We start from the raw sequence: 22,022 nt of genomic DNA on the forward strand, positions 1-22,022 counted from the left end.
TAAAGAGAAGATGCTCAGAAGTCTGAACACTTAGAGATCCAGCACAACACACACTGATGAGCTCAGGAAGGCTAAAAAAAACAACAACTCAATACTAGGATGTACAGGGAATCACCTTGAAAGCCAAACACAAGAAATTAAACAATGGACGGAAGTATTCTTCTGAAGCTGCTCGTATTTGCTTCGTTTCTTGCTTGTGGTGAGTGTATATATATATATATATATATATTCATTTCTTTTATAAAATGTGTGAATATATTTAGTTGTTTGAAGTTTTGAATCTGATTCAGTAACTTTCTCAAAACCATACAAATGGAAACAGATTCAGTTGGATCATTTATGTCTGTTTCTGCAGGTTACAAAAATGACAAAAAAGAAAATGAAACACATAAGTAACTGTAATTTGAATAAAGGATATATATTTTTAAATTTTTTTTATATTACAAGAGCAACTTAGTTTATTTCAATTTTTTTCACATAAAATTTTCTCTTTTTTTGTGGCGCATTGTAAATTTTCTCTGATAAAATGTCTTACATGAATGCCTTCTCTTCGATTATTATTCAGAGGGAAATGGTTTCATTCTAAGGAACACAGTTGTTAAATATTTTAGCTTTTATGTGCCTGCAGTGGCGTAGCGCTTAGCTCTGTTGCCTTGCAGCATCTGAGTGGATTCCAAATCCAGCGTTTCTGTTCGGAGTTTCTATGTCTTCCCTGTACATGTGTGTAATCTCTCTGGATACTCCGGCTCCAGAGAGTATCCACACCCCAAAAACATGCATGTTAGCTTAATAAGCCACTCTGAAGTGCTCTTAGATGTGTTTGTGTTACAACTTGTCTAGTATGTGGAATCACTTGAGACATTGACCGTCATGAGGAGTAATTAAAGAAAATTAACGGCTTTTATTGTTCTATAATTTGTACGCAAAACACGAAAAAAAACAAAAACAAGTCATTGTCTCACGATGATAGCCAAAGTAAATGGTCAACAGTAGACTAAAGAAAAAATAAAAATAAATAACTTCTATGAGGTGACTATTTCTATTTTCCTAGGTGGCCTTTCAACCAGTTAAAGTTCTGTGCAAAACATGTGATTCTACTATATTGTCTGTAAATTTGTCAAACATTCACCTAAAGATCTGTGTGGGAATCCAAAGTTGGCTGACAGAGTCTGTAAATGCCAACCGGTCATGAGACTTTTACGACTGATGAGCATTAAAATGATTTACTGGCTTTCTAAAAACTACGATGTGCAGCATGTAGAATAATCAGAGTATTTAGTGAACATTGTTTAAGCCGACCTGTTGGAACGACAGACCTAAAGTTCAAAGGTCAGCAACCTGCGGCTGCAGAGCCACTCTTTTAGGCTCTTAAAAACATTGCTGAAAATTATTGGAAGAGACCAGTGTTTGAAAATAAAGAGAATAGGAAAGACTAGTTTTATTTATATATTTTTTTAAAATCTGGTTTTAAGCAATATCTTTTAACTTTTGACAATATAACAAAAATTACTCTATGTAATTACAGAAAAAAAAGGGAGAATGGAAATGTTTACATTTTCTTCTCATTAAATCTGAAAATCCCAAAGTAAGTTTCTGTAAACAGATAACCTAGGTATTTACTTCCACCTGGGACAAGGGTTACAATAATGTCAAATGTTTCTTGCCTTACTTATACCCTTAAGTTAGGGTATAGCAGTCTAGGATATGTTTCATGGATTAATGAAGACATTGTGACCTCCTCTTTGACTTTTAGGCCATGTGTTATCGACGGGCGGCTCTTTGATGCCACCCTGGCAGAGCACCTTCTTATTATTCACCGTTCCACCTGAAATCACCCAGTCAAACATAAGTTGACAATTGTTTTATCTATATTTTAAATCTGTAGCTCGTGCACTTTCAAGTGTAACATTGCTCTGGGCCGGTGTAAAGTGTTGCAATCGAGTGCAGAAAAAAATTCTTGAACAAAAAAGAAGAAACTTTGATACCAGAAAAAGATGTAAGTCTAAACATGACAGGATGACACTTGAATACAGGAGCTAAGTTGCTGATTGAGTAAAAAAAAATAAATTCCAATGTCTTATTAAAAGGACTATAAGGAAATAAGTTCCATCACTGCAATGGTTTTCCTTGCTTCTAATTTCAACAAGTTATTTTTTAACATTTTAACTTTATATGCATTCAACAGCATGTCTTTACTGGTTTACTGATACTTACAAGGATTTTATTAATCAAAAGAGTGACAGATGCTGCCGCAGCTCCACAACAAAGATCTCGCTTTTCCAATCTATGCTTTAAATCTTTTGCCAACCAAAAATTTAATTCTCCACCTTATATGAAGCTTTTAACTTTCATTAAAACATGGAAATGAAAAGAGGAAAAAACACTTTCAGATAGTCCAATCAATAAAAAATACCTCAAAGTAAAATATCGATTGTGATATCGGCTCGTGAAATTGTGTTGTTTTTAAAAACCAGTGGCCGCGCTGTCTTTTTCCAGATTAATAGTCACTACAAGACTAGACAGTGATCAGAGTGGACCAACATTCAACATTTCTTTCTCTCTCTTTAGCTCACAGCCAGTGTCGGGAAGGTTGGAGGGAGTACGAGAGTAAATGTTACTTCTTCTCCACTGACAACAAGACGTGGACTGAGGCGAATGCCTACTGCATAGAGCAGGGCAGCAACCTGATGAGTATTCAAGACATCCATGAAAGGGTGAGGGGCTCTGACACACATGATTGTAAAGTTAGTTTCAAGTTCGTTTTTAAGCCATTTTTTTTTTCTGTCTCTTTTTCTAGTTATGGGTGAGAACACAAATCGGCACAGAGATCTTCTGGATCGGTTTGAACGACTTGGTCGTAGAAAACGTCTGGGAGTGGAGTGACGGGAAGCCTTTTATAGAATATTTATCGTACGTGTGCCACTGCTTCAAATTTTGAAGCCCAATCTGTTTAATGGTACTCCTTAAATGAATGAATGAATGAATGGATGAATATACTTTAATAATCCCAGAGGGAAATTCGCAACATCGAGGGTCTAGATTTTATTTGTGAAGCTTTCAAGAAAACAACACCATCCCTGCTTCCTCAGGTACTGGATGTCGGGCCAGCCTGATAACTATAACGAGGTGGAGCACTGCGGTGAGGTGGTGGGATACGACTTTGGACACTGGAACGATGACAACTGCAGCAACAACAGGAAATATATCTGCAAATACATCAATGGTAAGAAAACTTATAATGCCACTTCTACATGGCTTATTTTTATTTTATTTTATTTTTACCATTCTTTCTTTAGGTGCTCTGTTCTGCAACAGTTTTTACCTGATTACACTTCTTGTGGTGTGATGTTTGAGCTAGATCCAGTGTTTGATGAAGATCTATGATGCAATTGCGCGCAAAACCTAAAATCATCTACGAATATAGTAGAGAATCAGTTTCTTCATTAATTAACATTATTAAATATTTCTGTACTAGATATAAATTCCTCAGCTAATAACAAACATAAATATTTCAAAGATCCCATTTTTTAATCCAACACAGAACCAAGTAATCAAAGATAAAACATTGCTACATTAAAGGGAGCGAAAGCGTCGCTTTCTATATACGCTTTTAACTTTAATGTATCATCTAAATATCATTTGTTTCTGGGTTCTGTAGAAAATTCATTCTCTTATCCTATACTGATGGTGTTTTCAGATGAAGTTTGTAAAAATGCTACAAATGCTAGCACGTTTCCTCTGTTTTGATATGACCTGTTGATATTTTAACTTGTGGCATTTCAGTGCATTTATGTGCAGAGGATATTTACAGGGGGAAAAAAAAGGATGCTCCCTGCCTCAAAGAGCTTTTCTTTGAAAGATGTAAAATGTAATGACATTTCCCACACCTGAAGCCTTTCCCCCCACCTTTATTCCTGCCTTGCAGCAAACCCAGCCCCCCAGTGTGACTTAGCCAGCGGCTGGAGGCAGCACGGCTCCAACTGCTACAAGTTTAAGTCCGAAACGATGAAGAGCTGGTCGGCAGCCAGGCATGACTGTGTGGAGGAGGGAGGCGATCTGGTTTCCATAACCTCACAGGCAGAAAACACCTACGTGATGGGAACGCTGTCGTCGACACATCTGGATTTCTGGATTGGTCTGTCCACACTGGTGAGAGGAACTTGTCGAGGCAAGGAGAGGCTCGCCTGCCTGTCTGGGAATAGATGACCAACGCAGCGCTACGTGAATGTGAAGATGAACTTTGTCTCTCCAGAAATGCAACAAGATTTCGTGTCAGGTTGACCCTGGGAACAGCCAGTTTGCCTGGTCCGATGCAATGCCGGTGAGCTTCACCAACTGGGCGGTGACCTCTACAGTGTAAGAAGAATAACCCATTTTCACAAATGACATCTTCTATTAGTAAAAATGTGATGAATTTAGGATAAAGCTGTAGTTGTTTAACAGAGATCCGCAGGTGGGCGGGTGTGCTGCATTGGTCAAAGACTCATCAGAAGCGTTTGGAAAGTGGAGGTCCCATTTGTGCCGATACGAGCGCCCATACATGTGCAAGCGTCTAATCAGCAGTAAGCCCAGCACTTTGTCATCCCCTGGCGATGATGTTTTTGGAAGTTCACTCGAGCTGTCTGGATTTTCCTGATGTGTCTCGTTCAACCCGCTCTCCTCCCCGCCCAGCCATCTGTCTTCCAGGGTGGCAGAGCTTCAATGGCAGCTGCTACTGGATTGTCAGCAACGTCAATCAGCTGACCACCTGGTACGAAGCTGTCACCAAGTGCTCTGCGATGGGGGCTCACCTGCTGTTCATAAACAGGTAGAGGATGAAGAGCTTGAACAAATGGATGAACAAATGTGCCTGTCGTCTACGCGGGTTAGAATTGCTTGACGTGGACGTTATCATCATTGCATGCATGATGAGTTGAAAATGGTCACTGTTAGCTTGGAGACACAAATTAAGTAAAGCAGCTACGGATACAGCTCATTTATTAAACTATATATATATGTATTTTTAAGTTTTTCTTAAATTTCATGCAGCATGATACAAACAAGACATTTGTCTTTTTTGTAAGTTGACCAGCAGAATTAAGCAGCAACCATAAAAGCTCTGATCACTCCGACCCGTTCTCAGCCACCTCACTTAAAGGACTTTAAATTGTCGGAACTGTTGAAGCCGCATTCTTTGAAGATCTGGATGCATGGCTAAGCTAAGCAATTCTAGTTTCACTCGTGCGTTTGCTGAGCATGTAACCTTCTATCTGCTTGTTAATGTTTCAGGTGTGTGCAGAAACTTACTTTATACACGCATGAGCAAAATGAAAAGTCTTATCACTCAGTATTTATGGACTTTGCATTAAATCGTTCTGCTCCTGCAGCATGACATGGTGTCTTGTCTCCATGGTGTAAGTGGCAGTTTGCAACTTTTATGCCACTATTTTCCAAAGTAGCATTTGTAGCTCATGCAGTTTACATTTTTCTGTTTTTGCTGCTGTTTGCATTTTTATAAGGGAGTGGGATGCATCTTCTTGTTTGTCTTTTGCATCATAAAGTCAAGAGGAGCAGTTTTTCATCAATGGGAAACTTCCGGACTTTCACCAAGTGGACATTCCTGATATCTGGATCGGCTTCTCAGGTTAGGACTTTGAGTAAATCCTCTTTTCCTAAACGGATTAAAAAGCCAATTTTTAGGCCATGACATACAGTTCTGATATAACCTTCTGGTTATTTCCCTGCTTTTTCTGCATCCAGACATGTACCAGGACGGAGACTTTAAATGGACGGACAAAAGCAAAATCACGTTTTCAAACTACGGTACTGGCTGGCCCAGAAACACTGAAGACACTTGGGACTGTGGCCAGATCTACACAGGTGGGGTCTTCACTCTGTCACTCCGTTTATAATAAATGGTTCCTCTTGTTAGCTTCTAGAATAAGCCCTTTATTTCAGGGAACTATGAGGGCAAATGGGAAACAGCTAACTGCTTCAAGAGCCTGGGTTACATCTGTGAGATGACCGGTGGACTGAACCCTCAACCAACTGCGTCTCCTGGTCAGTTAGTTTTCACGCTCCGTTCCCCGTTCCTATTTACTGGTTTAATGTTTTAATAGCTCCACCAGTGACCGCGGTGTTGTTTGCTTCAGATGGCTACTGTGACCGTGGATACTTGCTTTATAAGGACTTCTGCTACCACTTTGAGACTGAGCAGGTGAAAAACTGGCAAGATGCCGAGGCTTACTGCGTCGAACAGCAGGGTCATCTGGTCAGCTTTCACTCAGAGGAAGAGCTCAGTTTCCTCACCGGTGAGCAGCTGTGACGTAAAATCACTGCGGTTTAAGAAAACATAGCGGCTTGCACAAATATTCTTACACCTTTGAATTTGTTCGAGATACAACTGCAAATCTCAGTCCATCCTGTTGGGATTGTATGTGATTTGATCGACCAACAAAGGGCGGCGCATAATTGTGACGTGGGAGGGAAATTTCGAAATTTGTTACCAAGAAAAATCTAAAAAGTGTGGCGTGCAGCTGTTCTGACAGATTCACAGAAGAGCATATAAATTACACTACGACTAAAACTGTTTTTCACTGTTTTTTATTTAGGGATGCTGGAGTAAATAGAGCTGAACACCACACTGTTTATATTTTTATGTGTGAACATTTTAAATGATTTTGATTTCACTTTACAATTTTGAAGAGTCAGAGCCTCTAAAAAATAATAGAAAAAAAAGAAGAAATCTGACTTTAAACTCTGAATTGTAATTCTGTGTCAATCTACATCAGAATCCAAAGAAACTTTCAACCTGCAATTGAACCTGTCCCAAATTTACTTGATAGATTTGAGTTTTAAGACTAAATTTGCCTGATGGTGCATTAACAATTCAAACAATTCTGATTGTGGCAAATTATTTTTTTTCTTTTTCAATTTACCCTAATCCTCTTCTATGTTTGTGCTATTGTACATTTGAATAAATAACACTTTGCAGTTTGTGGTGTCAGCGGGTTTGAATACTGCCTGTTGACGTACTTGGATGTGCTTTTCTTTTCTTTTTCTTTTCTCTCATTGCAGCTCACATGCCAGGTGAAGCCTGGGTGGGTTTGAATGACATCAATATTGAAAACCAGTTTGTGTACACTGATGGATCAGATGCAGTAAGTAGCACAACCACAAGGAATGTCACCCACCACACTCCCGTTTCCTGCTGAAGACGCTGACTGCCACAGTCAGAGCAGCATCTCAGTTTGTGCCGCTCTCTGCCGATGATCTCAGGATCTCCTGCCGTGGGTAGAAAACCAGCCAGACAACTGGGAGAACAACGAGGACTGCATTCACCTGACGGGAATGACTCACCCTGACCCTGGGAAGATTAACGACGACAAATGCACTGCCACCAAAGAATTTGTTTGCAAAAAAGGTGAGATGCTCATATACATTTGTACCTCCTCTAGTCTTTCTTGTCCCTTTGCAGTAAATCGTTGCTTTCTGTCATTGTAGCGAAGGGTCAAGGGCCTCCTCCTCAGCCTCCGACGTCTGGACCAGGTTAACTTGACGTTGTTCTCCTCTTAGATCTGAAACGCATAGTAAACGCTTCGGTGTTTCCATGCATGTGAATGTCTGAGTTGTGTTTGCTGCAGGATGGAATGAGAAATGCGGCTCGTGGACCTCTGACCCTTTCAACGACTTCTGCTACCTGTTCAACTACCTGTCGATGAGGACTTGGGCGGAGGCTCGAGCTGACTGTGTCAACCAGGGAGGGGACCTTCTCAGTATCACTGAACCCTTTGAGCAGGCTTTCATACAGGGTATTTAGAGTTTAAAGTCTTTCCCTCCCACCCCCCAAAGTTATTGTCAGTTTGCATTGACAAAAAAAATCTAATAAGGCAAATCCCACTTGAAGTCGGGTTCGGATTAGTTTTATTAGGGTTTTTCTAAACCACACTTTTAGGACTTTCAGTATAGTATTTCAGTGTGTGGATTCCTTCTTGTTGCTAAACAAGAAGGAATTCCTACAAGTTGCTAAACTTATTTTTAATGATTTAAAACTTTATGCCATCCTTACAAAGAGATCCAAAGAGGTGTGCTATGCGATGCTCACACACCATCGCTGTCATTGGTCGATCAAATAAAGCACATACTGGGTCCAGAGCGATACAAAAATGAATCGATCGCTGTGAAAAGCAGCCCATTGAAATGTTCTTGTTGTTCAATCCCAGGCCTGATCCAGCAGGCTCCCACTGGGATCTCCCTGTGGATGGGGGGTCATGACTCCATCACGGAGGGCGGCTGGGAGTGGACGGACGGCTCTCCATTCAGATACATTCGCTGGAACGCAGGTCCATATAAGACTCTGAGGAAACTCTGAGTTACTTCTGAAAAAGAAACAAAACAAAACAAAAAAAACTAAACAAAACAACGTCAGACAGCAAGATTTGTGTTTCCCCCGCAGGTAGTCCAGATGATTACTTCGGTGAAGACTGCTTGTCGATACTTATTAACGGCGGCTACTGGAACGACGACAACTGCCAGAACAAGAGAGGATATATCTGCAAGCGGAGAGGTGAGGAATGCTGCTTGAAACGTTGCTGATGGTGAACTGCAACCAGGTCAAAAGAGAGCTTAAAACGAGCTTCTTCCTTCCAGGGAAAACACCCGAGCCTCCTCCACCACATGACGGTAAAAAAGGACATCTGCGTACTTTTGCTTTCCAACACGATTCGTCGACAAACCCAATTAAATATCCCGAGTATTAATTCTTGTTACAGGTTTCTTGACGGCAATCGTGTGCCAAGAATCCGCCGCTATCCTTCACTGCCCTCAGGAAAGCGTGATAAACATCCAGTCTGCTTTCTACGGCCGCAAGAGCGACGACATCTGCCCTCACTTTGAGGAATCAGAAGGTTCTGCTACAAATGAGTTTACAGCAGATGAAAATAGCCGACCACTGCTTCTGCTCGACACACTGTAATCAGTACCATTTAATAAGAAAATATGGATATGATTTTGTCTGTTTTACAGGGAGCTGTACAGTCGAAGGAGTTCTTCCCCAGTACAGAAAGGCGTGCGATAACCGTGCTTTTTGCTTCGCGTACGCCCACGTTGAGCAAGACCCCTGCCCTACTATCTCAAAATATCTGGAGATCGTATATAGCTGTGAGCAAAAAGGTAATATATTTTTTTCCTCATTTTCATGGGAATGGTCACTCCATATTGACATTTAAAAACAAAATAGTAATATCTGTCCAATCCTGACTAAGCGTTGTCCTCTTGAACTTAAGCTTAGCTCTACAGACACCATCCTAATCGAAATCCAAAGAACAGGTTGAAATTGTTGATGAAATGAAAATGTTGCATCAATGTACAATATAACACTGCAGTAAAGCCATGTATGCACAAAACGTCCACACAATATTCCTCTGCTTAATGACTCCACAGAAAAATAAACATGAAGTGAATTTTAGTTGATTTGGATGCATGTCAAATGAAAATGAAACAGAAACATGGCATTTGACTTAAATCAACCTAATGTGAATAGGCATTCACATTAGATTTAAACCACAAAGTATATAAGCCTTCCAAATCAAATGATAATGCACACAAGTTGCTTCAATGATAACAAATAATGTTACTGTGTGACAGTGGTTCTGGAAGAACAAAATGCACAAAAAATACATTAGGGGGTGCAAAAACTGCAGAACAGAAATTGCCTTATTTTCTTCACAATACTTTTGATACATGTTCATTACACAAACTATAACCACAGTGTGTCTGCACGGCCTGGGTGTCGAGGATGGGAACATCACGGACTTCCAGCTCTCTGCTTCTTCTTCCATCGGCGCCTTTACTGCGGACAAAGCCCGTTTGAATGGAAACTCCTGCTGGATGCCCTCAGGAAGTGGTCTGAAATGATTTTTTTCTACATCGTTTCTTCAACGTGACAATAAGGATTGAATTTAGACTTCTGGGGAAGAGCCACTGATAGATTGATTTCCAGGTGAAACATGACCTCTTGTGTGTCCACTTTCAGGATCTTCAAGCTGGATCCAAGCGAATCTGGGTGAGACCAGGAAAGTAACTGGGATTGTAATCCAGGGTTGTCCTCAGAATGACCACTGGGTCACTAAATATAAGTTGCAGCACAGCATGGACGGGGCAAGCTGGACTTACTACACTGCTGATGGAGATGTGAGTAAGACAGGGTTTGTACTCCATCTGCTGCGAGAAAACATTTGCATTTCCAGAATTGATCTTTTTCTTCATCTGAAAATGACATCCATCAACTGTCCGGTTTTCAGTCTCCCTATGTGAAGCAGGATGACTGTTTGTAATAAATGTATTAACTTTTATGTTTGAGCTTAAAAATGTAATTTTATGGACTGAGATGAGAAAATCTGACTTTTAAATGGAGTGGAAGGAATTGTAATCTGAAAATGTGTATAAACCTTAATCACCATCTGAAAAAAAAACAAAAAAACCCTCAAAGTAATCATGTATTAAAGGCTTTCTAGTTTGGAAGATTTAAAAATGTGCTTTTGCTTTAATCTTTATTATAATCATTCTTTGTTGTACTTTTACTATTTGCAGTTTTTCCCAGGCTCAATAGACAGAAACATCCCTGAAACCCAGCTGCTGGGCACCCCTGTGTCCGCTCGGTATGTCCGCCTCCGTCCACTGGAGTTCAGCGGCCAGGCAGGGCTCCGGTTTGACGTACTGGGTTGCACCCCTGACTGTGAGGAAGTCATAAGACTTTTAATTCCAAAGAACACTGGAAATGTTGTTTTGGTTTCTAACATTTTTATCTAACTCTGGTTTCACAGACGCAATTACATGTGCCAATAAGCCCAACTTCAATTTTTCCACTTCTCAAATGACGTGAGTCAATTCCAAGATATTTCATTGATGCTGCAGCATTTGGCTGACTATACTTTATGCTATAATCTCGCTGTATTTTTAGGGTGCATTGTCCAGCAGGCTGTGCTAACACAGATTACCTGGTGTACGGCACATCGGTATATCGTGGGGTATGTAATTATGTTCCATTACCTGCGTCACTTTAAGATATTTGGCGTATTGGTGTATCTAGATTTTATTTTATTTTTTTCTTATTTGCTTGTTTTCATCTAATTTTGCAACAGGACTCGAACATCTGTGCAGCAGCCATCCATGCTGGAGTTGTTCTCAACGAGAACGGAGGAGACTGCACTTTGTTAAAAGCGCCGGGTCAAAACTTTTATCCCGGCTCCACCAGGAACGGCATCACCTCCAGACAGTGAGTTTTATCCTTTAACTCTCAGGTTTTTTTTTTTTTTTATGTAGCTTGGCGACAGCTAAAAATTTTTTGTCTGCAGGTTTGATGGAGACTATGATGTATCGTATACTTTTTCAGACGGGGGTGAGTGAAGATTTATTCGTAATCAGTTTGATTATGTCCAGCGTCCTTCATTCTTTCTGCTGAATCCTTTTTTTTCCCCTTCATCCTTCCATCAGAGCTGAGATGCTCCGGGCCTGACTGGTATGAGTTCGGAGACTTCTGCTACAAACCTTTCGGAGACAAAAAGACTTGGCACTCTGCTCGGAGTGTGTGCAGGAGTCTGGGCGCTGAGCTTGTTTCCATTCATTCCATGAAGGAGCAGAGCTGGGTGGAGAGCTACCTCTACATGGGTGTGAATGCAGATTGAAAGAAAAAATAAAATTAAATAAAAAAACATAGAGCTGGAGATCAGAGACCAATCTTTCTAAATGTGTGATTGTTTCGCTCTGCAGCCACCAGTGACGTGTGGACTGGTCTGAACGACCTGGCCGTGGCTGGTATGTTCATGTGGTCCAATGAACACATTGTAACTTTCACCTATTGGGCTCCAGGAGAACCCAACAACCATGATGGCTTCACCGAGGACTGTGTTGAAATGTCACACCAGGTGAGAACTCCTCTTTGTATCCATGCATCCAGTAGGTAATATTTATATTTGTATTCTTTGCATGTAATTGAGATTTATTTTCTTGCAGACCGGCAGATGGAACGACGTGTCCTGCACAAAGCTTAACACCTACGTATGCAAAATGCCCAAAGCGCATTACCCTCTCCCGTCAGTCAAACCCACCATGTATGGATGTCCGCAGGTAGAACCGTCTTTTCCTGTTGTCTGAGTTGTACTTTGTTCTTTAAAGCGGCAGTGCGTTTATCCACAAGATGTGCTCTTGCCGCACGTCAGGGTTGGGACGCGTATGGCTACTCCTGCTACTGGATGGAAGAGACGGCCAGGAGTTGGTCCGATGCTAAGGCCTTCTGCAAGGAGCAGGACGCCGTCTTGTTGCACATCGGAGACATGTGAGGATGAATCTGTGGTTTTTCAAACAGCAGAGATCTGAATGAACGAGTAACGGCATCTTCATCAGGGCAGAAATATTTGCCATGCAAACATATTCATAACCTCGAATCCTTTTCATATTTTATCACAGCATCATGTTTCAGTGTATTTTTTTCAATTTAGAGTATTGGTTGCATTTGTATGTAGCCACCTTTCACTCATTTTCACTAANGTTCNCCACAGGACAGCCAAGGGTAAGTAACACAGAGGTAAACTTTTACTAGGCAGTTGGATGAATTGCATCAAACTCAAAACAGCTGACTAGATTAAAACAAAACAAAACAAAATCAGATATTATTTTAATTTCTCTTCAAAATAGTGCTTTGCCTTGTGTTGGTGTATCACATAAAACTCTCTCAGAAGAGATGAATCCAAACAAGATGTCTTTCACGTTTCACTGCAGCTACGAACAGTCCCATTTTACAGTAGCCCTGTCAGGAAGAACCAGTTTCTGGTGGATCGGACTGCGCGCCCAGGGAGACATGAGCGGAGGGGTCGACTACGTCTGGGACAACGGCTTACCTTTGACATTCACTCACTGGGACAAAGACCAGCCAGGTACTAAAACCAACTGTAACCTCACCTGAAAGGGAACATGTACCAAGGCGAGAAAACATTTACTGTCCTTCTGTCTTTTACTAGACAATGGAGATGGCACCTGTGTGGCTATGACAACGGGACAGATTGGTGGTTTCTGGGACGACAAACAGTGCTCAGAGAAGCACGCCTTCATCTGTGAAAAGGCCAGACCCGACATCACTCCACCTACGAAGGCTCCAACTCCTCCTCCGTCTCAGGGCTGCGCTGACGGCTGGACAGCTTTGCCCCACTTCAGGAACTGCTACAGGGTGATGACGACAGTAAAATAGAGATAAAAAAAAAAAGCTTAAAGAGGATCTGTTATCCTAAATTTACCTTTCACATGCTTTTGCACTTCCATTTGGGTCTGAGTTGCTTCGAATAACAGCCCAAGTGGTGGTTTTTGGCAATTAGTTAATGTCCTTGAGCCAATTCAAGAATGAACCGTTTCCAAAACCTCCCAGTTGTTGAGTCACACTCGAGGGCACCGCACTGTTACCTAGCAACCCCAGCCAAGCCCAACCCAATCCTAGGAACCCAAGCAGAGCTCCAGCATGTTTAATCAGCTGGTTTTTACCACTGTACAATGGCTGCTGAAAATACAAGCGTTTTGTTGTTGACTTACCATCTAGAAACCACTTTCTGCATTCTTGTTGATTGTACAGGAGGCTCCACTTCTGCTTTCCAAATATGTAGTTATATAATTGCGCAGCCATTTTCATAAAGTTGGGCGGCATGGCCATCAGCAGCTTATTTGCATTTAAAGTGACAAAAGGCCATAAAACAGCTGATTCTGAACGGAGTTCAAAATAGACAGAACTGATCAGACTAAAATATCATTATCTAAGAAAGATTTTGTGCAAAAAATGTAATGAACATGCTTGGTATGGCCCTTTGGCCTATCCTAATTTGTTCAAGGAAGCATAAAAGGTTTAAGCCATGGGAGAAACTGGTTTTCTTGTGTCCGTGCGATGCAGCTTTTCCACAATGTGGACTGGTCCCAGAAAAAGAGCTGGGAAGCAGCGCAGGAGGACTGCATATCCAGAGGAGCTAATCTGGTCAGTATCCACAATCATGAGGAGGAGGAGTTTTTGTCTGTGTACAGTAAAGGCAGCTCCAAGTGGATCGGCCTCAGGCACAACCCTATAGAAGGAGGTGAGAAGAGACCGTGTTTTTCCAGGAGTTTTAAATGGAATCGGAGACGAGAATCTAATGACTCTTCACTTATCACAGGGTATTCCTGGAGCGACGGAACGCCCCTGTCGCACACAAACTGGGGCCACGGGGAGCCAAACAACCACGAGGATCGTGAGGAGTGCGTGGAGATGGTGAGCAGCAATAACGGGACGTTCTCCTGGTGGAACGACCTGAACTGCGACGCGCATCAAGACTGGATCTGCATCATTTCCAAAGGAAAAACCCCAATCATTCCCCCAGTGCCTCCGTCTCCTGTCCCAGGTAAACCATCCCTCCAGGGGAAAATCGTCTAAATGAATAATCTCTCAAGACATGTTTGTCTTCACGCATCCTTCCCACTTCCAGCTCCTGACTGTGGCTCCAACCCTGGCTGGAGGAAGAACAACAACATCTGCTACTACTACAATGACACCGATATAGTCGACTTCCACACAGCCATCATGCGTTGCTACGCAGAGAAGGCCATGCTCGTCTCCATCCTCAGCAAAAATGAGCAGGCATATGTCAACAGCATGGTACGCCTTGTTTCTTTTTCTTCTGCGGACGTGAAAAATAGGAACAAACGTGTGATGTTTTGCTCTGCCAGGTGGGGACAGGGAAGGTGGCTGCAGCCTGGATCGGATTGAGGATGTTTGGCATCGCAAGTGGACAGTACATGTAGGTAGATGGGAAACATGGAATAGAGTAGAAACAGGCGTTGTTGTCCCACAGAGGGAAACTACAGGTCCAACAGGGAAGGAAGGAAACGAGATTCATGTACAAGAATTAAGGAGATTGGTTGTTTTCTCTTCTCAGGTGGATAGACAACTCCCCTCTGACGTACACCCACTGGGCACCGGGGGAGCCAAACAACGCCAACGGGGAGGAACAGTGTGTCCAGATGAACAGACATCAAGGTACTGGGGAAGCTCTTTTTTTTTTATTTACTGTGAAAACTTAGCAAGCCCACCCCCGTTCTCACTCGCCGAACAATGATCTCTGGATTGTGAAGGTGGGTGGAACGACGCCAACTGCGGCCGAGCCGGAGCGGGTTATGTCTGCAAGAAGTTCCCTGGAGACGTCCACACACATCCCCCCCCCACACAACCCTGGGAGGGCAACTGTCCTGCAGGTAATGCCTGTCGATGACAAAAGGCAACATCGGGAAGATTTTCTCTGTCTTTCTAGCATCCTTCATTAAATCTTTAGGATCTGGATTCATTGGTTCCCTTCAGAAACTTCTGTTGTTGGTTGTGGTCTAAGATTAGCAAAAGCAAATGGGTGAAGAGGTTAGAACGCAGGTTTTTCTTCACTCATTTCCGTCCTTTCGTCCTGCAGGATGGATGCGTTTTAAGGACAAATGCTTCATGTTTAAAGGGAAGAAAGACGACATCAAAGCAAACTGGTCTCACGCTCGAAGCTGGTGCAGAGGTCAGGGAGGGGAGCTGGCAATTATTGATAATCAGTATGAAAACGGTAAGCTCCACAGAGAACCAGCAAAACATTTCAAAGTAGCCTGTCAAGCTCATTCTTTGTTTTTCTCCCCAAGACTTTGTGGCTAGCTACCTCAAAGACCTGGAGCTCCCCACTTGGATCGGTCTGTCTGATCTCTTAGTGGAGAATCAGTACGCCTGGAGCGACGGGGCCAGTCCGGTGCTCTACACCAACTGGAATGAACACGAACCCAACAATGCAGGAGGAACGGTGAGCTCTTTTTGCTTTAAACTCTTGAGGATATTTAGAGGTTGCTGTGAAACGTGTTCATGATCTTAATTGTGCGTAACAGGAACACTGTGTGGCCATGACTCACGGCACTCTCGCTACCGGCAAGTGGAATGATGACGCCTGCCACAAGGATCACAGCTTTGTCTGCTACAGAAAGAAATGTAAGTCAGATAAAGGCACTTTTTTTTTCTTTTTCTTCTTCTTCTTTTTTTTTTTTTAGAAAACATTCCCAACGATTTGAAGCTGGCAGCCAAATATTTTTGTCCTGATCAGCAAGCAGCATCGAACCTCCTCCTCCCACCAAGAGCCCCTGCCCTGCTGACTACATCTCCTGGTACCAGAACTGCTACAAGCTGGTTGAGGAGCCGGCGACTTGGGATGCGGCTCAGGCGGCCTGCGAGGAGCAGGGTGGCAACTTGGCCAGCATCGACATGAGCTACGATCAGGCCTTTGTGGCCGGCGTCGTCCTGCAGGGAAGGGCAGATGCCTGGATCGGATTAAGACGCAAGGTTGTACAGCAGATATTACCTAGAGTAATGTTTATATGGTGTTTTTTTCTACCCCTTCAACTTAAGATTTTGTCAAATTACAACCACAAAATTTAATGATTTTCATTATCTGTGAGATATAATGATAAAAAGTACAAGAATCAAAGGCATGAAATATGTCACTCCACGTCTAATGAATCTATGTAATTGAGTTTCTCTTGACAAAAAAAATGTGTATATTTAGGTTTTATTTACTAATTATGTGGGACATTGGAATTTATTTAGGTGTGTCAGAATAAAAAGGGCTTTTTGTGACAAAGTCTCCAAAAGTTCAAGACATACCATTGTCTTTGCAAGTAAATAAGAGTAAAAACACATTTCCTGCAGCAGAGCACCATCCTGATTTAAGTCAGAGATAAATCCATAGCTGTGTTGTGATGCAGGAGGACAGCTCCTACATGTGGACAGACGGCTGGCCGGTTTTCTTCACTCAGTGGGGTCCAGGAGAGCCCAGCAACGTCCAGGACGAGGGATGTGTCAGCATGCATGCTTCAATCTGGTTCCACGGGACCTGGAACGACACCAAGTGTGACCTGGCTAAGCCCTACATCTGCAAGATCTCCTCCGGTATAACAGACCCGAGCGGCGCATGTACTTTATCTTTTGCAAATAGTTAATTATACCAATAAGTCTCGAATCGTTATTATTAATGTCCGCAGTAAAACCGCCTCCCACTCCCAGCCCCGGCGACGGGAAGTGTTTGTCTTTCTTTGTTCCTTACGGCCAGTACTGTTACTTCATGTACGACGGGGCGGAGGGCTTCTCCTGGAACGACGCCCGACACTACTGCCAGTCGGTCAGGACTGAGCTGACCTCCATTCACAGCAGGGCGGAGATTGAGTTCATCAGGAACCTGAACTTCACTAAAAAGCACAACATCTGGATCGGCCTTACCCGCGACAGAAACTGTGAGTTAGCAGCGAAGCAGAAACGGCGACAGTGATCTTACAGAGTCCAGCATCTGCAGACAGCTCACCGGTACACATGACGTGTGTTTGCCACTTAGTTGGTTGGGGCTGGACAGACAAGACGTCGTTGGGATTTGTTAACTGGGCTCAAGGCGAGCCCAATTCGGCCTTCCATCCCGGGGACATCGCTGAGGAGAACTGCGTGGAGATGTATCTTGACGGGCGCTGGAATGACAACAACTGCCTGCAGAAGAGAGGCTTCGCTTGTCGCCACCGCCAGTGTAAGGAGCTCCTCGCGACATTTCCGTGGATTTTGATTCAGAGTTTTTTGGGTTTAGATTTAACAGTTTGTGTGTGAACCTTTCTTTCAGATTACACAACAGATGATGACAAAAATCCCATCTTCCCCACCGACAACCCAGGTGGAGGAAGTAAGTGATGAAGTGGATGGCTGTGTATGCGGTTCTTTTAACATCATAGTGCATGTCTGCTTTTTAAAATTAAGACCTTCAAAGTGTTGAGACTTGATAATATATCTTGCACATCAAGGCATTCTAATCTCATCTAGAAACCATTAGTTGAGGATTTCACACCTTAAATTAGTTGTTGAGGCCCCAACGTGGTAAGTCAGCTGTCTTTTCTTCCTAAAATATAGTTTTAAAGACTAAAGATATGAAACAGATTGGTATATTTTGAATATATTGCAGTCTGAAGATCAAAGAATAACTAATAAATTGACAATACACTGTTACAATAAAAGAACCGGTGGCTGTAGGTGTGTTGATCCCTGTAAGCCACCAGGGGCAGCAGAGTTCCTTCTAATTTGTCTGTACGTCTTGTTCTACTATGACGGCTTGAATTCTGTGATGCAGGACAATGTCAGAAACAAAAGGCAATTTGTTAATAAAAATTAATTAAAAACAATGTTGAAACCTGAACAAAGTTAAGAACAGTAAAATTCATGCCTCAAATAATTCAGGCTTTTATCAAGCAACAGGTGAAGAGGGTCAAATGAGAATGCTTACAGGTACATAAACATTTTTCATATTTTGATAAAGTTCAATAAATGTTGTCGCTTATTCAAAGTGAAACTCATGTATTATACATATTCATGACACAGAGTAAAATATCCCAAGCTTTATTTCTTGTAATTTTGTGTGCAGTGTGCAGATAGTGAAAACCCAAAATTAAGTGTCTCAGAATATCTGTTAAGTTACAGCCTTTGTTGTAATTGTGTAGCCTGCCGACCCAGACTGAGAGACAATTTAGAGCCTCAGAAACTTGTGGAGGTGCTTAGAGTTCATTTGTTGATGTCGTGCGCCATCATTAGCTCCTAATAGTAAATGTTTTTTTTATGGCGTTTGTCATTTTGAGATGTACTTGTACCTAATTTTAAAAGCTGCACAGCAGAAACTGACATACCTGCTGCGTCTGCAGATACCGGGGTGGTGGTCGGCGCTGTCATCGGAGCCATCGTCTTCTTCTGCTTGATAGTTGGACTGCTGTACTACGTCTTCAGAGTGAGGGGATACAAACTGAGCAGCTTGAGCTTACCAACAAGAAGCACGTCCCCTGTTGATGTGGTAGGTAACAAATCAGCACTTCTACAAGGGTGAAAAAAAAATCCAGTTTAATTTGTATAGTTTTAATGCTGAGTTGTCTTCCCCCCGCCCCCCTTTTTGTTTCAGCCGGCTTTCAGCAACCCGAACTTTACAGGAGAATCCGACACGTAAACCCTCCTACCATTTCTGTGAAGTACATTAATGAGGGTCTATTTTTATTTTAAATCAGTCTAGTTTGAAGCTTCTAATAAGTTTGTTTTATAGGATTAAGGAATGTTGTGTGTACTTTAATATGGCAGGAAAAAGAAAATTTGATCCCTTTTTAGCATAGATCTTTTGAGTGAAAAATATTAGTAATGTTTAAAACCTTTTTGTGACAAGTCCACAAAAAAAAAAATGCCAGTGTTGTTAAATCCAGCCAAAATGTTAAATCCAGACTTAACAAAAAAATACAGCTATATTTTAAACAAAGTTGTTTTCTTGCTTCTTTATTTCATTAAGAAAAAAAAAAATGTATCCAAAATTGTGTCACCTCCCCGATAGTGGAAATGCCTTACATTAAGTCCTCTTCTCTTAAGATCAGCTTCCACACTGAAGAGGGTTGTGGTTTGTCTCACCTGTTAGTTCTTGGGGATGTTATGTTTACTTACCATGAAAATATGGAAATTGAGAGTTTTTGATTGGTCGCGGTCAGTGAAACTAGATTATACATATTTTGATTCTGGAAACCGTCTGATTTCCTGTGCATCTCTAAAAAAAATATATTATTTTGTAGCTTTTACATCCACACTTATGTACTTATTTTGTTCAATGTAAACCAGAATAAGCACCCACCACCCTCTACAATCATTCTAATTTAGTTTCCAGTGTTTATTCATCTTTGTACACTGCAACACAGTTTCACAAATTTTCACGAAATGAAAAAGAAACATCTTTCAAAAACCGCTCTGAACATTTTGTTTCCAGTCAAAACACAATTGGACAAATAGTTACAATATAATTTATAAATTAAGCAGCAAAAACAAATGATGAAATTAGAACCACGGTATCAAAAAAAAAAAAAAAAAAAAAAAAGAAGTAAAGTATCGAACATTGCAGTTTCCCTTCGTGAGCAGGGCAGACATCCATCCGTCCCAAACTGTAAAGCTTATTTGAATGACATCCTGCTGAAGGTTCTAACATTAAAAAAAAAAAAGCTCCCAAATACATGGCACTCTGTTCTTAATTAAAAAATATAAATTGCATAGCTGAAAGCAATAAAGCTAGGAACAATTCTGATCGCCGTTCAGCACTTTTATTTTAAGTTAAGAAACGCCAAGTGCTATTCCTACGCTAGTCTGGACTTTCTCTACCAGCATGTCATACCAAAAGCATCTCCCCTGCATATAAATAAAAAAAAATTGTAATAACAAAACATGTTATTGCTTCGAGTCAAACAAGCACAGTCCAGCCAGTTTAGCACGGCCTTCGCCAGGCAGATACACCTAAGATAAATTACTATCAAAAATGTAGAGAGAAAAACTGCATTGTTTCCTAAATTGTCCTCACCTCTCACTTATTTAGGCGGGATGTTGCAGCTCTATAGAATATGGGATATATGGCAAAACATAAAAAAAAAATGGAAATGACTGCAGCAAGAGCCTGGCTAATGTCCATAACTATGAAGATATAAAACAAAATCTACTTCTTCAGTTAATTTTTACATCTAGATAGATGTAAAAATTCATCCAGGCTGTAAAGGCAACTTGATATACAAATTTGGTGTTCAGAATCCCCAAACTCTCTCTGTTAAGTTCATCGTCTGTCATTACTAATGAGCGTTTTGATCAAATTGAAATTTTACAACCAACAGCTGCTAAGGTGGTTGTGCACACGGAAACACAAAAGCAAGATTTTGATATCGTAACTTTTGATTTTATAAGAGAGGGACTACGACGTACCAAAACAAGCCGAGTTTTGGCTGAACTTTCAAAGTTGTTTCCACAATCGCCACTGTAAGGATCTTTTCCCAGCCTGAGCCGACGGGAGGAACAACAGAGACAAGAAGTTCTTCATCAAAACGATTTCTATAGTTTACACGGAGAATCTTTTCTTAGATTTGGTCAGACGGATCTGCCGTTAAAACCCAACACCGCAACAGTGAGCTCACAATCAACCGGAGAAAACTTCATCGTCATTATGTACACCAACGTTCGACAGCAGCAGAACAAATTAAGACAAAGAAGAAGAATTGGTATATGCCTCTAACACTCCAGCTGCACTTGTTCCACAGAGCTTTCTGCACCTTACAGAGTTTGACAACTATAGGCAGGTCTCCTCTAATTCAACTTCTTAGTAAGGCACCTGATTACCGTTATCCATCGCTTGCGATTATTGCACATAAACAAAATGTGGAACCCCAGCCAGACGTTTAGCTAAAATAATCAGTTATTTTAGCTGTGTGGCAGAATGTGTGGCACTATTGCAACAAACTTCATTGGGTCACAAGTCATCAGGTCAAGCCGACGTTTCACGATGAGACGAAGAACATGATGCTAGCAGAGACAACTCGAGGTTGGTGTTAGGTAAGTGCCGTGGTTTTCCAACTACCGTCCCTTCAGAGATTGTAATACTAACAAAAGTTGTGAAAAAAAAAAAAAAAAAAAAGGAACAATAAAGCTCACAATACTTGGACCACAAGCAGATGATTTAAAGAGGGCAAATTCACAGAGCCCCAAAATTGGCACTTTTGGCAATATCTGATTTTCTTCCTTCCATGTTTGTTTACAACAGACGCACACAAAATAAATAAAAATACACATGATGTATATGAAAGCAGATGTCTTTGTCCTTGGGAGAAAATGGGGATTTTCTCATGAGCCACCTTCAGAGCCATCTGCCATCCACTTTGTTAATGAAATAAGGTGATGTCAGAGGCATAAACATGCAGATAAGTCTGAGAGACACTTCTGGGATAAAGCGTAGGCGTCCAGCATCAAAGCTTTCGGCTGTCCAGCCTTAACCAGTTGACACCTTGTCTGACGTAGCGGACCATGAAGCTCATATTTGACATCAGGCTCAGAGGGCCCATGGAGGCGTCCAGCTCTGCGAGCACACCTGAAACACACATTTAACGGAAACAAAATATTAAAAAAAGATCATTGTTTGGTGCAGAGATGTATTTTTTATATA

General features: G+C 41.6%; 2 protein-coding genes across 3 annotated transcripts in view; one reads left to right on the forward strand and one right to left on the reverse strand.

Annotated features, from left to right (window-relative positions):
- LOC106959058 (macrophage mannose receptor 1) lies at nt 1-20,023 on the forward strand. The gene is made up of 50 exons (XM_015051357.1): nt 1-199; nt 2,569-2,714; nt 2,798-2,910; nt 3,090-3,223; nt 3,926-4,149; nt 4,253-4,356; nt 4,444-4,562; nt 4,672-4,807; nt 5,541-5,623; nt 5,740-5,859; nt 5,938-6,039; nt 6,132-6,290; nt 7,057-7,139; nt 7,258-7,402; nt 7,483-7,527; nt 7,623-7,790; nt 8,202-8,321; nt 8,435-8,545; nt 8,629-8,661; nt 8,751-8,885; nt 9,004-9,150; nt 9,749-9,883; nt 10,013-10,170; nt 10,570-10,714; nt 10,803-10,857; nt 10,940-11,006; nt 11,121-11,254; nt 11,334-11,377; nt 11,473-11,646; nt 11,749-11,903; nt 11,992-12,105; nt 12,198-12,313; nt 12,757-12,911; nt 12,996-13,201; nt 13,910-14,087; nt 14,166-14,390; nt 14,475-14,644; nt 14,716-14,786; nt 14,925-15,025; nt 15,121-15,240; nt 15,447-15,584; nt 15,658-15,812; nt 15,895-15,994; nt 16,107-16,342; nt 16,765-16,948; nt 17,041-17,289; nt 17,388-17,570; nt 17,661-17,720; nt 18,727-18,872; nt 18,978-20,023. The coding sequence occupies exons 1-50, from the start codon at nt 145-147 to the stop codon at nt 19,020-19,022; spliced, it is 6,501 nt and encodes a 2,166-aa protein (XP_014906843.1). The 5' UTR covers nt 1-144; the 3' UTR covers nt 19,023-20,023.
- aff1 (AF4/FMR2 family, member 1) overlaps nt 19,707-22,022 on the reverse strand; it is a 26,488-nt gene continuing 24,172 nt past the window's right edge. For both annotated transcript variants that reach the window (XM_015051359.1, XM_015051358.1), the window contains exon 19: nt 19,707-21,947. In XM_015051359.1, coding sequence (XP_014906845.1) covers nt 21,826-21,947 — 122 coding nt within the window. In that variant the 3' untranslated portion in view covers nt 19,707-21,825. The remainder of the gene's footprint in view (nt 21,948-22,022) is intronic.

Source organism: Poecilia latipinna, unplaced genomic scaffold, assembly GCF_001443285.1.
Source record: "Poecilia latipinna isolate Pla-1442-1.1 unplaced genomic scaffold, P_latipinna-1.0 Scaffold1041, whole genome shotgun sequence".
NCBI classification, from domain to species: domain Eukaryota; kingdom Metazoa; phylum Chordata; class Actinopteri; order Cyprinodontiformes; family Poeciliidae; genus Poecilia; species Poecilia latipinna.